The sequence below is a fragment of the Nycticebus coucang genome, chromosome 12, assembly GCF_027406575.1.
Source record: "Nycticebus coucang isolate mNycCou1 chromosome 12, mNycCou1.pri, whole genome shotgun sequence".
NCBI lineage: Eukaryota > Metazoa > Chordata > Mammalia > Primates > Lorisidae > Nycticebus > Nycticebus coucang.
In genome coordinates this window covers 68,094,126-68,110,461 of record NC_069791.1, presented here as the reverse complement: position 1 = coordinate 68,110,461, position 16,336 = coordinate 68,094,126, and the positions used below count along the sequence as shown (strand labels likewise).

Genomic DNA, 16,336 nt, shown 5'->3' with positions numbered 1-16,336 from the left:
AGCCAGCAAACCAAGAAAGACAATACCTTGGAATCCAGAACAGTGGTTCTAACCCATGGGAACCTCAAACTCTTGGGCTTAAGCGATTCTCTTGCCTCAGCCTCCCAAGTAGCTGGGACTACAGGCACCTGCCACAACGCCCGGCTATTTTTGTTGTTGTTGTTGCAGTTGTCATTCTTGTTTAACAGGCCCGGGCTGTGTTCGAACCTGCCTGCCTCGGTGTATGTGGCTGGCACCCTAACCACTGAGCTATGGGCTCTGAGCCAGAAAACCAATTTTTTTCTTTTATTTTCTCTGTTTTTCTCCCTTTTAATTTATTTCTGCTCTAATCTTTATTGTTCAGTTTGCTCTTCCTTTTTTCCAGGATCTCAAGATGGTAGGTTACTGATTTGAGGTGGTGTTTTTTTGTTTGTTTGTTTTGAGACAGAGTCTCACTCTGTTGCCAAGGCTAAAGTACCATGGTGTCAGCCTAGCTCTCAGAAGCGTCTTACACTCCAGGTCTCAAGCAATCCTCCTGCCTCAGCCTCCTGAGTAGCTGGGACTATGGGCACCTGCCACAATACCCAGCTAATTTTTTTTCTAATTTTAGTAGAGACAGGGTGTCGCTCTTGATGGTCTCAAACTCCTGAGCTCAAGTAGTCCTCCCAGAGTGCTAGGATTATACAAACACGAACCACCATGCCTGGCTCTTTCTTCTTTTTAATATATATGTTCATAGCCATAAAGTCTGTCACTGTTCAAACTGAGATTCAGTAGTTTTTTTTTTTTTTTTTTTTTTTTTTTGTAGAGACAGAGTTTCACTTTATGGCCCTCGGTAGAGTGCCATGGCATCACACAGCTCACAGCAACCTCCAACTCCTGGGCTTAAGCCATTCTCTTGCCTCAGCCTCCCGAGTAGAGTAGCTGGGACTACAGGCGCCCGCCACAACGCCCGGCTGTTTTTTTGTTGCAGTTCGGCCGGGGCCAGGTTTGAACCCGCCACCCTCCGTATATGGAGCCAGAGCCCTACCGACTGAGCCACAGGTGCCGCCCCCCAGTAGATTTTTTTGAGTAAATATTTTTCGTTTGCTGTCTGCCATAAGGATAGTTTCCCTCTAGATATTTAAATAGTGCTTTGGAATATCTTTCTTCAATTATGGTTGTTTCTCTGGAGAGAGGGTGTGTGGTGTTTCTAAGAGTCCTTATCTTTTATAGATACCTCCTGAAATGTGTATGGATTAAATTATAGGATGTCTGAGATTAATATGTGAATGAGGAAATGTACAGAGCAGGACTGTCCAAGAGTTGACAATTGTTGAGAATGAGGTAGTCCTTGAGGTTCATTATGCTATTCTAGATACTTCTTTAATACAAGTTTTTAAATTGAGATTTAAAAGGCACACTTAAAAAATCAACCTGTACCCTCTGAGGGTCACACACAGATAGATACCCATGGAAATCTGTAGAAATTAGACCTGAGGCTACATCAGGCTTCAGTAATGAATGGCAGAGACTGTCCCCAGGAGGCAGCTGCTGTGCAGATCCAGTGGGCAGTGCCTGTGGGAAAGCAGGTCCAGTGGCCCTAAATCCAGTGAGATTACGGAAGAGGCTGGAAATTAAGGTTTTGGTATAAAACTAGTTGGCAACCAAAAATAGAATTATTTTACACACAAAGAAAACACATATTGGATGGAACCCATCAATTTTGCAACCGGTTTATAGGCAAATCACAATTGTGATTTGGTTACAAAGTAGAGTACATGTTATTAACTTTCTCTTTATGAGAATGAAGTTCTGGCTGGTAGAGGTGAAGAGGTGGGAATAGGTGCAGGGCCACGGGGGAATGTCAGTTCAGGAGTCAAAGTCTGTGTGGTGGAAGGAAAAATAAGCTCTTTGAAGTGTAAAGTGATCAGTGAAGGAATGAGAATGGTTCTAAAGGACAGGGGAGAGAAGGGAGGGCAGATGTGGGGTCGCCTCTGGTGAAATGATAGAAAGTCTGTACAGTGGCTTAACTGTTGTTTAAAAACAATTTCAAGCGGTTTGTTTCTAGGGAGCAGGACTCAGAGAAGGAAGTCTATTGCTTTTCCTCATAAGGCTTTATGTTTCATTTGACTTTTTTTTTTTTTTTTTTTTTTGCAGTTTTGGGCCAGGGGCCGGGTTTGAACCCATCACCTCTGGTATAAGGAGGGGCCAGCGCCCTACTCCTTGAGCCACAGGCTCTGCCTTTTTTCTTTTTGAGACAGAGTCTTACTTCGTTGCCCTCAGTAGAGTGCTGTAGTGTTACAGCTCACAACAACCTCAAACTCTTGGGCTTAAGCGATTCTCTTGCCTCAGCCTCCCACCTCCCAAGTAGCTGGGTCTACAGGCGCCCACCACAATGCCCGGCTATTTTTTGGTGATAGTTGTCATTGCTGTTTGGCAGGCCCGGCCTGGGCTTGAAGCCACCACCTTCAGTGTATATGGCTGGGCTCGAGCTGCAGAGCTACAGGCACCAAGCCCCATTTGACCTTTTTTTGAACGCTGTACATTGCTTTGACAAGTTTTAATTTTAAAGATTTTTTGGTTATTTTCTTTGTGGTCTTGGTTGCAGTAGGTGGCCGTTATTTGCTAGTGTTGTAATTGCAATTATTTGTTATAAGAAAGTAAGGCAAGATGACATTGATTTGGTATCTTTTAAACACATGTTAATAGAAATCATCAAATATACCCCAAGACTACAATAATGAATCCCCAAGGACCCATCACACAGCTTAATTCGTAAGATGCTTTCGTCTGTCCCTTTTCCTGTTGGAGTGTTTTACTTGCCAGAGCATTTTAAATCAGCCTGCCGTTTAACTCATGAATACTTCCATTTGCATCTCTGACTGACAAGGACATCTGTTGCAACATAATCACCAGGCTATTGTCACACCTGACAAAAAGTAGTCCCCCAATATCATCTAATATTCAGTGTGTGCCCACTTTGTTCCAATTGACTAAAATGTATCTTATTACAGTTGGTTTTTGCAAATCAAGGTTTAAATGAGGTCACTGCATTTGGTTATTATATTTAAATCTCCTTTTTTGTACCATTTTATGACCTTTGGTTTGTTTCCTCTTCCCAGGCCATGAGTGCGGCTGTGTGCTTTATGATTGATGGTAGGTGCACACCTGTATCTGATTTCAGCCTGACCAGATAAGCTTTTTTCAGTTTCCTATGCTCTGTTCTTAAGTGATAAATACATTGTCATAGGCAACATAAAGGCACATAAAGGAGCATTAAGTGTTATTCCCCACCTGAGGTATCTGCCACCTTAACAAACCATTGCTAATATTTTTGAAGTTCTGGCTTTCCCATTAGTCAGCAGTAGGCCTAGGAACCTGTCTATGCCTCTGCGACTGTGAAATGGGGACAACAGTAGCACTGTAGCAGACGGGCTGGGGGGTGAGGATTAAATGAGGTAATATTATATTTGTGAAGCATCAGGCAGCACCTGGCCCATGAGTGCTATGTGATGTTTGTTAGGACTTAGTTCCTCCTACCAATTTCTCACTCCATGGGGGTGTTCTTCAATTAACTTTTCTCAATGAACTAGATCTTTGACTTTTTCATTTTAATATACCCAATTTATATCTTTTGTTTTTCTTCCACTTGGAAGAGGAGGGGGATCTGATCTTTTAATTACTCTATTTCCCAGATAAGTAAAGTTTTCATTTGAATACCATTGTTAAGCATTGGACAGTAAAATGAATATTGACATTTTTGAACAAAGTATTGTAACACTCACTGGTATTTTTTAATTATTTGTTAGCCTCTATCCAGCTGACACTGGATTTTTGCCGGAGACTGGACAGCATTGTTGGGCCTCAGCTCACGGTACTGGCATCCGACATTTGTGAGCAATTCAACATCAACAAAAGAATGTCTGGGTTTGTACTTCACTTCCTGTTCACTTTCAAACATTAACTGGTTGTAGAAGAATAGATGTGCTTTTTCTTTATGAATATGAATGGTATTAACTTTCCTGTGTTTTCTTAGAATCTAGAGAAAAGTAATACATACTATTCAGTCCTGTACCTAAGTTTGTCTGCCTCACGGTGGTAGCTAGGGCTGGGTCTTCTATTAATGCATGTTTTTTGCTCTCTCCTGATTGGTGACATGAACTATGGGGTTAAAAGGGCTGTCTGCGAACTTGGCCTTTTAAGCATCCCACTTCCCCAGAGCAGGTGTTTACATTCACATTAGCAGTAGAATCAGCATGATTGTGCTCTGCATAGACTGAAAGCAGTTGGCCTCTCCTTGTGAGGACTTATATAGGGCACGATTGGCTGCAATGGGAGCTGTTAGGGCGTGGGTGCTGAGCAGCAGCCTGAAGGCTCTAGGCTGAGAATTGAGTGGTGCAGGATTTAACTCATCTTGTTCTCTACAGCATTGAAAAGTCATTAAACATCTTTCTCCTTCTCTTTTCTCAATGTAAAATAGAATTATCATAAAGATAAAGTGAGTAGATAGAAAGCATCCTGGGAAATAAAACTCCTGCTTCTATGAACTCCCTATACATTTGAGAAGCTACAAAAATGCTGTGAATTTCTATAAAAAGCTTGTGGTTTTGGTGTTTATATATTTGTGTATGGTTTTGTATAAGCATCAGCCTCTAAAGCAGTGTTTTTCAACCTTTTTTATCTCATGACACACTTGAACTTATGGTTAAACTTCCATGCACACTTAAATTGATCCAAAAAAAAAGAGTAAAAAAAAAAACAAAAACGAATATACTTACTGTGCTTTGAACTTCTTTTGAAAATAATTAAGATCTTTAAAAATTTTTGTGGCATACCATTTGAAAATCACTGCTCTAGAGGGTGAAAAGACTTAGGGTGAAAGAGCTTTTGGATTTTGTATAAGTGTGTGTGGATTGCTGCTATTGACAGTTTACTTAGTGTTAGAAAAAGGTAAGGCAAGGGATGAAAATGCCTGACTAGCCCAGTGCAGTGGCTCACACTCCTTGTTTTGGGGAAAAAGTTTGCAAGTTAGAATCTTTACTCAAGTCCTTGGAAATTCCAGATGATTTAAAATATTTAAAAACATACAAAAAACCCATAAAAGCACCAGAGATAAATAAATGTGGGACTGTATTTTTATAATATTGGGGTGAGAGTCTCAAATAAGACACAAAAAAGATAGAAAAACAAAAGGGAGGGATTAGATTATGTAGCCCTCTAAGAGGCCAAGGAGGAAAGAGCACTTGAGGTCAGGCAGGAGTTAGAGACCACCCTGAGCAAAGTGAGACCCGTCTCTACTAAAAACAGAAAAATAAGCTGGTTGTAGTAGAAGGCATCTGTAGTCCCAGCTACTCAGGAGTCTGAGGCAGGAGGATCGCTTAAGCCCAGAAGGTTGTTGAGGTTGCTGTGAGTGAGGCTGAAGTTATGGGCACTCCACCCAGGGCAACACACAAGAAAAGAAAATGCCTGACCAACTTACATCTGGATGGTGCTGCTTAGTTATTTGATTTTTTTTTTTTTTTTAACCATGGAACTACTAGGTTTTCTTTTTGGAAGAAGGCATAGGTGAGTTATTATATACCTATTACCTGTGAGCTAATAGATGGAGAGTGATAAAGTATAGTGGCCCTCAATTCCCAGAACCTGGAAGCTTACTTCACATGTTAACTAGATGTCATGAACCTTAAGTGACTCATCAATAAATATGCAGAAGTCAAACTTACTAAGTACCTTCTAGTTCGCAAATAAGGTTAACTGTCCTTGGGAATGTACAGAAAGAGAGGGCCTTGGATGTTAGTTATCCTGTCATTAGAAAGCAGTTTTCTATCCAACATTTTATTATGAAAATCGTACAGTGGACACACATATTCCCCGCTCACATTCTGCAATTACCATTTTTGCTGCGTATGTTTCATCAGACATCTATCTTACATGGCAATTCTTTTTTTTTGACCATTAAGAGAATCACAGTACAGTATCTCTCTCCTGAAAAAATAGGATCCCTGGGAAGTCTGATGGTGAAATAAATGTGGCACAGTTTAGGCGCATGCTTGAGAGCAGGAATCCTGGAAATGTCAACTTTATCTTTGAAAGTTGACCTTAAGATAGTTCTTGATGCATCTGAGATTTTATATATAAAGAACTATTGCTTGTCAACCAGTAAATAACTGGCTGGAGAGCAAAGCTTTTGGACACAAATGACAGTGTGTTTTTCTTTTATTAATCCTTCTGACTCAAATCAAACCATTATGCATTAGTCCTGGGAGCTCTCCTTACCCCAGAATTCATATTTCAGATTGACATGAACAGGGGAAGCCCTGAGGAGGAAAGAAGATCCCACAGCAGCATCGTGAGGCACTGCTGAGGGGACAGGTGGGCAGAGCTGAATTAAGGAGCTATCTGCTCTCAGAACCCAGGTAGACAAGCTCTGTACCCCAGCCTCTTCTCTCTGCTATAGCCCTCACTGGAAAGTACCCAAAGGGCCATAAATGTTGAGGCATTGAATCCATTTTTATAAACCGTAGCTTTTTCTGTGTTTCTAAGAAATTGATGTCAACTTTTTAAATAACATAAAACAGGTTTGTTTGATCTTTGGTTTCTGTTGTTGACACCTTGACTTTTTTCTACCCAAGGACTTGTAATTCAATTAAAATTATTTTGCTCTTTTTTGAGGGCAATTTATGTCATTAATTTTTAAGCAATTCAGAAATACTACATATAAATATCGGAAATCTTACCTAATTTGGTTTCTGTCTTTCTAGACTTGTATACATAAATAAACAGTGACATACACATGGTGTTTTTTACACATAGGTTGTTAAATCTGTAATATGATACAAATCTGGAGCTTTTAAAAAAGTATGGCATGTACATCATTTTAAATCAATAAATATGAATCTGCCTTGTTTCTTTATGGTTTCCTGGTATTTAATTGGATAGATGTGTTCCTGTTTGTTAATCATTATCCCATTTAATGGGAAGTCTAGGTATGGCTGTTATTACTAATACAACAATTCTGTATTGTACTATCTAGTACATCAAATTATCCACTGAGGGCCAGGCGCAGTGGCTCACACTTGTAATGCCAACACTTTGGGAAGAGGATCGCTTGACCCCAGGAGTTCAAGACCAGCCTAACAACATAGCAAGACCCTATCTACAACAAATTTTAAAAATTAGCCAGGTGTGTTGGTGTGTACCTGTAGTCCCAGCTAATCAGAAGGCTGAGGCAGGAAGATCACTTTAGCTCCACAGTTTCTGGCTGCAGTGCACTCCAGCCTGGGTAACAGAACAAGACCTCTGAGAGTGAATCCCTAGAACTGAGGTCAGGAACAAGAGAATGTACATTTAGAGTGTGGGTGCAAATCCGGGCACAGTGGCTCACTCCTGCAATCATAGAACTCTGGGAGGCCAAGGCAGGTGGATTGACTGAACTCAGAAGTTCAAGATCAGCATCAGCAAGAGCAAGACCCCATCTCTAAAAAATAGTTGGGCATTGTGGGGGGGCACGTATAGTCCCAGCTACTTGGGAGACTGAGGCAAGAGGATCACTTGAACCCAAGAATTTGAGGTTGTTATGAGCTATGATGCCATGGCACTCTAACAAAATGAAAGGGAGTGATTAATAAAACTGAATACATACAACCCCCAAGCTTATACACATACATTATAGAAAATTGTAAAATCAAAGTTACAGAAAGAAAAAAGTGCTATGACTAATGTGTATCCAGGGCAACAAAGTGACACTCAAAAAAAGAAAAAACATTACAAAAAACCATACGTGCGTGCATGTTGCCAGACCACCTCTCACCAGTCCCGGCCCCCATGTATTTCACAGTCTGCAATGACTGGTACTTCTGGGTCTTCTATGAATTGCCTCTTTCCACTTTTTCCTTTGAAGTTTTGTTTGTTCATTTGAGACAGTCTTACTGTGTTGCTCTTGGTAGAGTGCTGTGGTATCATAGCTCACAGCAACCACAAACTCCTGGGCTTAAGCAATCCTCTTAGCTCAGCCTGCCATGTAGCTGGAACTATAGGTACCTGCCACAACACCCAATTAGTTTTTTTGTTTTTGTTTTAAGTAGAGATGGGGGTCTGGCTCTTGCTCAGGCTGGTCTGGAACTCATGAGCTCAAGCAGTCCACCTACTTGGGCCTTCCAGAATGCTAAGATTACAAGGCATGAGCCACTGTGCCTGACCTCCTTGGAACTTTTTTATCTTTTTCTTTTTCTGCATTAGTACTCTTAATATACGTGTTAGTCATAGCACTTTTTTCTTTCTATAACTTTGATTTTACCTTTTTCTATAATATGTGTATATAAGCTTGGGGGTTATATGTATTCAGTTTTATTAATCACTCCCTTTCATTTTCCATCTTTTTTATATCATATTTTGGGCTCTCTACCCTAATATGATAAAAATACAGTTTCATATTTATCTCGAGTGCTTTTATGGTTTTATTTGTGTGTGTTTAAATCTTTAATTCACCTGGAATTTTTGAGGACTTGAGGAAAGATTCTACCTTGAAATTTTTCCCCCCAAATCAAGTTTTATGAACCTCCAATTTTAGTTTCTATTTCTTTGACAGATCACCATTCATTAGCTAGTTCTAATACCACATTTGAAAAAGTAAAGGAAGGACGAAACAAAATATTAAAAAAGGAACTCTTTTCTGGAACAATTTTTTTTTTTAAGTGAATTTATTTCAGGTTAATGTGAGGGTATAAACAACCAGGTCAAAATATTTGATTTTGTTAGGTAGAGTCCCTCTTCTGGTTATGTCCCACAGACAAAAGGTGTGCCAAACACTCCTACCCCATGCCCATTCAGTGACAGCACTTCAACCCCTTCCACTCCCTTATAACCCCTCCCCACAACTTGAAATGAGTTTTTCTCCTATTTGGGCATGCATCAGAGTGTCTACTGGCTTCATATTAGAGTTGAGTATATTGGATAATTGCTTTTCCATTCTTGTGATGCTTTACTAAGAAGAATGTGTTTCAACTCCATCTAGGATATTACTAAAAGATGTGAAGTCACCATCTTTTTATGGCTGAATAGTATTCCATAGTGTACATGAACCACTGGAGCAATTTTTTAAAATAATCCTTTCTTCCTGATTAAAAAAAAAATAAATTGAATAAATTTGTGAAATAGCCCTGTTGCTTAGAGATTGGCCTTGCTCAGAGTCACACAAGTAGTGAGGAGAATAACCATTACCAGTCAGGGTTGGTGATCACTAGACATGGATGTAGAACAAGAGGAAAGCAAGAGGGGAAAACTTAGTCCCAGCTGTAACACAAGGCACAGTCACGGGGAATTGGTCAGGTGTGGTCTTTCTTCCAGGGAGAAGGGAACACGCACATTGTCAGGACTCTTCGTGTTCTCAGTACTCTAGAGAAGCAAAGGAGAAAGCGTAATATGTAACTCATAAATTAAGGCCAATTTTCTTTTTCACAGTACCCAAATTTTTTGGAATTTTTAGTTAAGTCTGATGAGTGAGGAATAGCGCATAGACTATATTCACCTAGAAATCATGTATCTGTCAACTTTAGCTATCTGGAACAGAGCTCAGAGCAGATCAAAATAATCAGATTGTCTCTATGCTCCCAGCAGCCGCTGCAGTTATAAACAGTCAGGTACTCACTGAATATCTGCTGGTTTCCTCTACTGCTTCAGACAGAGCTTAGTAGCCTTTCCTGGTGTGCTTTTGAAATTGGGAAAGGTTTTCACATAGCTGGCCCTGAAGCATTGAAATCTCTGGCATCTTACTCATGGGAGAATTCCTTGTCTCTCTTGACATCAAGGTTATTTAGGTTTTTGGCCTGTGGTAGAAGAAAAGGGTAAAGGGATATACAGATGAGGCTGACCAGGAGGTCTCATCACAGCAAAAATGATAGGCAACTCAGAAAGCAGGAAATCTCAAAAAATTAGCAGACTAACTACAATAGAACTTACATTGACCCCCTTGTTAAGTTGACCTGACTTTCATAGACTGGACATGCATTATATGTATCAGTACAATAGGCCTAGTTCCTTATGTTGACCACCTCTGTGTGTGGGCCAGTTTGTTACAGTCCCTTGCGTGGTCAACTCACAGAGGTTCTCCTGTAGTAGATAAAGCATAGACAGACGCCACTTCTACGTCTTTTTGGAATGTCATTATTGTGCTGTAGTATCTTATACATCAGACTTTATGACAAGTAATCATGAAAAATTCTATACTGTTTTCCTATGTTCAGTGTGCCTAAATTGACATTAACTATATTTAGTATTTTTTTAAGAAGGCAAGACATTTGTGTGATTTCATATTTGAAAAAAAGCTTTGGTGTTTAAAAGGAATAAGTTTTGGTTCTTTAGGAAGGCTACCAATTAAAATGTAACTACTAATTCAAAACTAACACATTAGATTTTAATTTTGGTATTTTAATTTTTTTAATTTTAATTAAAAACAAAACCTTTCATCTGAGGCAAGAGAATCGCTTGGGCCAGGAGTTGGAGGTTGCTGTGAGCTGTGTGAGGCCACGGCACTCTACCGAGGGCCAGAAAGTGAGACTCTGTCTCTACAAAAAAAAAAAAAAACCTTTCATCCTAAGGTTTAGGATGAAAATGATCAATGTTACTTTTTCTTTTACTAATGGTGCTTTTCAAATAGCCATTTTTCTATATCTGTTTATATATTGTACTTTGTGGAGGGTAGAATATGAAAGGTATAATAAGCAGCTGTTCCCAGAGACAAGTAAAGTAGGGATGTTCAGGCCAAGTTTATTGAAAGGAGAGAGTGAACCACCTGGGCAGTGCAAAGATGGCATCTGTGCCTGGGGAGCAATTAGAGACCCCTTTTATATGGGGCTGTAGAAGGAGGGCAAATTTTATAGCTTGCCCGGAAAGATAGGGTCTTTGGCACAAACTTGAGAGGGTGTAGCCAGAAAGCCAAAGCTTTGTCATCTTTGTCTTGTGTGAGGAGGTTGTGTAGGGCTGCGTTAGGCCCTCCAAAAGAATAAAGAGTCCACATTTATTTACCCCATCTCAATCGACTCAGTAATGTTTCTAATGTAATTTCCAATCTGAGGGTACAAAGGAAGAATTTTGTATGTATGATGAATGAGGGAAAGAGGAAAGCCACAGAGAGTGTTTTATGTTGAACAAAACAACCAGAACTTTAAACCAATTTAAGTGACTTATCTACCCAAACAACTAAATTTGCAGTTCTTTCTAAACATCTTTTACAATTTTTATCATTAGGACAGTTTTTCTCATATTTACTTTCCTTAGTCGTAGGGACCTACTAAAAACAAATTCTGATTTTATAAGGGTTTTATTTTCATTTTCCTGGAAACTAAATCATCTACATTCTTCCTTTGCCTAAATATAAAGTTTTATAGTAGTAACCCACTTATCCAGAGGTTGGATTTTCAGCACCCTCAGCCCTCCAGAGCATGGCTGCCTACAAGGAAGTCAGCAGAGAAGGTTTCTAAATCCCCAGTGGAGGCCTTTGAGGCTCCCCCAGTCCCCAATGTATAAATTAACCTTCTGACTACTAACAATGTTCAAAACAAGATGTTTATTTGGTTTGAATGACACCTTTAGGTGTTCAATACAGGATGTTCTTTGGTGCCTGTAGGCACTTTTTTTGTTTTTGTTTTTTATTGTTGCAGTTTGGCTGGGATTGGGTTTGAACTCACCACCCTCAGTATATGGGGCCAGCACCCTACTCACTGAGCCACAGGCACCACCCGGCATGTTTTGTTTTTGAGCATCCAAGTCAAAGGTTAAGGCACAGTGAGAGGTGTGGGGAGGAGAAGTGTCCTGTGAGCTGTACATACCCCCGCTGTCTTTGGTTCCTTGAGGAGTTCACAGACGCTGACCTAGGAAGCAGTGTAGCAGCATTGCCCATTCAGTTTAAGAAATAAAAAGGTATATACCAGTTACAATGTTCATTATGCTATAGTTTAAGGCTGGTTGATTTTAGAATTATTTCCATCAGGGATGATGAAAACCTTTCTTACAGTAGTAAGCTTTAGTCACATGGCAGGTGAATTTCCATGGACACCTCATTCATTCTCCAGCACTGTAGGAGGAGTGAGATGTTACTTTGCAAAATCAAGGGTTGGCAAACTTTCTCTGTAAAAGGCCAAATAGTAATTATTTTAGACAGTAGGGGTTGTATTATGTCGCAACTGCTCAAGTATCATTTTAGCATGAGAATAGTCATAGGCAACATGGCTATAGGTACGGTAAAGCTTTATTTAGAAAACGGGGCCAGATTTGGCCCCAGGGTCACAGTTTGCTGGTTCCTTTGCTAGAAAATAAATGGCCTGTATAGATTTGATTTACTTTTTTTTTTAATGGGAAAATAAGCAAGTGACTTTAGTTTGTAAAACACTATATGTTTATTGAGGAAATAATCACATAATGGTTAAAATATTTTTGGTGTTTAAAAAAATAAACTTAAGCTCTCTGGAAAATTCTATTATACTGAATACCTCATTTCCATATGGATATTAAATAAGTTACTATTGAACGAAGAGCTTGTTAGATGTTAACTAAGATTCTTCAATTGAAGGCCCAGCCAGTGAAAATATAAGGCCTTAGCCAGATAGTTTTAAAGTTTTAAGAATATAGTTGCATAGTTTGCATAATTATTCTTTCAGAATGTTACCATCTTAATGACATGTTTTTACAGGTCTGAAAAGGAACCCCAGTTTAAATTTATCTACTTCAACCATATGAATTTAGCAGAGAAAAGTACAATTCACATGAGGAAAACACCCAGTGTATCACTCACGTCTGTTCATCCAGATTTAATGAAGATTCTAGGTGATATCAACAGTGATTTTACTAGGTAATTTTAGCAGCTTCTCAAATTAGGTTTCCCTTTTCTAATAAGAGAAGAGACTTTAAAGGTCACTTCACAACCAAGTGACCCCAGAGCCCTTCTGGAAGGGCTCAAGCTTGACTCACAGGTACCACCTCCAAACAGATTCATAAACCTAGGAGTCACTGGTCCACTCACATGTGACTTGCCAAACTTTTAAAATGCCTTTGTAATTTCCTATTCTTATTTTGGACTGTCTGTTTTCACTGTCCAGCAATATATATGTAATAAACTATTGTATTTTGAAACTTTTGTTTTACAGAGTGGATGAAGATGAAGAAATCATTGTGAAAGCAATGAGTGATTATTGGGTTGTTGGGAAAAAGTCTGATCAGCGGGAGCTATATGTTATTTTGAATCAAAAAAATGCAAACCTGATTGAAGTAAATGGTAAATAGGATTTGGTATTTGAGCAGAATTTTAATGCTATTGATATTTAAAATCTATCTTTCTGGTGTGTTAAGAAATGTAGTAAATTGAACAAACCAAGAGTATTAAGATTCTAAGCAGGTGCCCCTAATGCTGGCTTAAAAAAAATTGATCCATTTTTTGGTTTTTTAAAAATCTATGGCATAATTCCATGAAAAACTATTAGATAAACTTTCATGTAGCATTGGAAACTTGACAATGGCCAGAAGAAAATTATTTTCTGGAATGTTAAAGGGAAAAAAAACCCCAACTGTATAGCTTTACCTGCTGTGTGTCAAAATGTAGGGAAAGTTGCCAGGTTCTTTTGTACAGAAAGCTGCCAGGTTCACACGGCAGTTTACAACTGTCTGTACCTTAGCAAAATGATAATGCAGGTGTTTTCTCCCGCCTTCCAGGCAGAGCAGTTGGTCTGGTCCTCTGCACAGTGTGACTCAAAAGCCACTTTGTCAGATCCTGACATGTCCATTGCCCTGGAGAAGGACTGGTGTCAACTTCACTGAGTTGGGCCCCTTTGCTGTTGTGCCTTAGGCCTGGAACAAAGAGGGGTTCAGGTGTGGGGAGATGTGGCCCACCTGGAAACTGTAAGGAAAGTTAGGTGTGGCTTTTTTTTTTCTTCACGTATCTTCACATTAAATTTTTCTCTTTATATTAATATTTGTATTAATAGCTGTGTCCATTGGAAATGCCTGGTTTAAATTGGGAATTTAGTAAAATCAAGATAACTATGCCTTTTTGGAGCATTTGATCTATGATTCAAGGTTGTAGATAGAATTTTTGTGTCATTTCATCAGATTTCTCAAGATTATGTCTTCAGTGTCATAGGAGCCTTTGGAGCACTTTCTCCGGCCCTGAGAAGCAATGTTTCAATATATTAACAAGTATTGAGGTCTTGTGGGTTTGTTAAGTGTCTTTTCTCCTTTTTCTCAATTTGTTAACATTTCACAGCTAGTCTTCTGGGATTTCAGTTAAAAATTATACAAATATCTATATCTATTTATTCCCAATTTCATTCCAAAAGAATTTAAGGTATTAATATATATCGTATAACTTTGTGAGAGCATCTGTTCCCTACTCACTGTTTTCTGTTCTTTTTGCAGAAGAAGTAAAGAAACTTTGTGCAACACAGTTCAATAACATATTTTTCTTGGATTGACTGATAATGGCTTGCCGAAAACATCTTTGAAAAAAATTCAGCAAACATTTTGTTTACCATTGCAAGTTATTGATCATATTATTGACTGGATTAATGACAATAGTAAAGCAATACTTGCTTTGAAGAATCACGTTTCTATTCAGTCTGATGATCCCCTGAGGTTTTTAGATTTTAAATATTTATGTGGAATTAATTAAAGGTAGTTGGCTATATCACTATCATTCCATTCTTTTGACATTATGTGAATATTTTACTGGAAAATAAGACTAATAAATTGTTAAAGTTTTTAAAATTCTGCTTTTGCTGAGTCTCTCTCCTGTTATTCTGGCCATTGGCTCACATCCCTGGCTCACACTTTGGGCATTTTAAAACTCATGGTCAGTATTCCAGCAGTGAGAGCTTCTCAGAGTTGGGGATCCTTCCCCAGTTCTGAGACTGGAATGGTGAATAATTAGGCACAGTGGTCCAAAGTCATTGCTAGATTTGGTTTTCATCTCGAGTACTACCATGATTTTTAGAACACATCCAACACAAAGAACTCATTGAAAGTCCCCTGATTTGATCTAAGCAGAAAGTGTCACCATTGGCCATGGAACTCCTTGGAGCTGTAGCTGTGCTTGTATCTTCAGAGTTGAGATGAAGTCTAGTGAATTTTACTTTACCTAATTGATGGTGGTCTGGACTTCCCAGGGTCTGGGTGGAAACTAGTCAACTACTGGTTTAGAACAAACGTTATTTCCCCAGCCCTAAAAGCGACTAGTTCCCTTCCCTTAGCCTGCAAGAACCTGTTACATTAGGGAGAAGAAGAAATGGCTACATCCATTGTAGTAGTCAGCCCTCTGGTCCACAGCTTCTGCATCCCAGGATTCAAACAACCGTGGGTGGAAAGTACAGTATTGTGGAATGCAGGACTCATGGATATTGAGGGAACTAACAGTTTCTCATACTCTTGGTTCTGCAGGGCCAATTGTCAGGACTTGGGTTTCCTGGTCCTGGAACCAGTCCCCCTTCCTCTGACGGTAACAATGAAGGGACCAAGGAACACCTGGATTTTCATCATCACTTAGCTTTGAATAACTCACCATTTCTTTTTTTTTTTTTTTTTTTTGTAGAGACAGAGTCTCACTTTACTGCCCTCGGTAGAGTGCCGTGGCCTCACACAGCTCACAGCAACCTCCAACTCCTGGGCTTAAGCGATTCTCTTGCCTCAGCCTCCCGAGTAGCTGGGACTACAGGCGCCCGCCACAACGCCCGGCTATTTTTTGGTTGCAGTTCGGCCGGGGCCGGGTTTGAACCCGCCACCCTCGGCATATGGGGCTGGCGCCCTACCGACTGAGCCACAGACGCCGCCCTAACTCACCATTTCTATTATGATTTCCTCTTAACCCGTGCATTAGTTAACATTGCAGTTTTTAGTTTCCCACCACGTTAGGGTTTGTCGATAGCATGCATTCATTACTGACTTACTGATTGTGCTGCAATTACATCACAGTCTATGGTGTATTATTTGGAATTGTTGCACTTTTCTTTTTTTTTGGCCGGGGCTGGGTTTGAACCCACCACCCTTGGCATATGGGGCTGGCGCGCTACTCCCTGAGCCACAGGCGCCGCCCCAGAATTGTTGCACTTTTCAACCTAAGTATTCTCTATTGCATTCTTTTTTCTAGTTAAAATGTATAGCTCAAACTTTAGTCCTTAAATTATACCCTTGCTAATTTTTTGTCTTCCGGTTGTTTCTTCCATCATGATTGCAATTTTCTTCCTTGTAATTCTGTCAACTTTGCAAGGCTAACATGAAGGTGTATATAAGTAGTGCTTATTTTCAGTTGTTGGTCCTTTTGCCATTATCTTTATTTTTACTTCTACTATGTGAATGTTTGACTGAAATTCTGTTTTGTCTTCAATATTGCTTGCTA

General features: G+C 39.5%; 1 protein-coding gene across 2 annotated transcripts in view; it reads left to right on the top strand.

The window, feature by feature from the left end:
* CCZ1 (CCZ1 homolog, vacuolar protein trafficking and biogenesis associated) overlaps positions 1 to 14,712 on the top strand; it is a 31,476-nt gene extending 16,764 nt beyond the window's left edge. The window contains exons 11-15 of one of the 2 annotated variants that reach the window (XM_053555633.1): positions 3,084 to 3,117; positions 3,771 to 3,888; positions 12,647 to 12,805; positions 13,101 to 13,228; positions 14,365 to 14,712. In XM_053555633.1, coding sequence (XP_053411608.1) covers positions 3,084 to 3,117; positions 3,771 to 3,888; positions 12,647 to 12,805; positions 13,101 to 13,228; positions 14,365 to 14,420 — 495 coding nt within the window. In that variant the 3' untranslated portion in view covers positions 14,421 to 14,712. The remainder of the gene's footprint in view (positions 1 to 3,083; positions 3,118 to 3,770; positions 3,889 to 12,646; positions 12,806 to 13,100; positions 13,229 to 14,364) is intronic. The other variant, XM_053555634.1, reaches the window with a different exon arrangement.
* Positions 14,713 to 16,336: the final 1,624 nt, after the last annotated feature.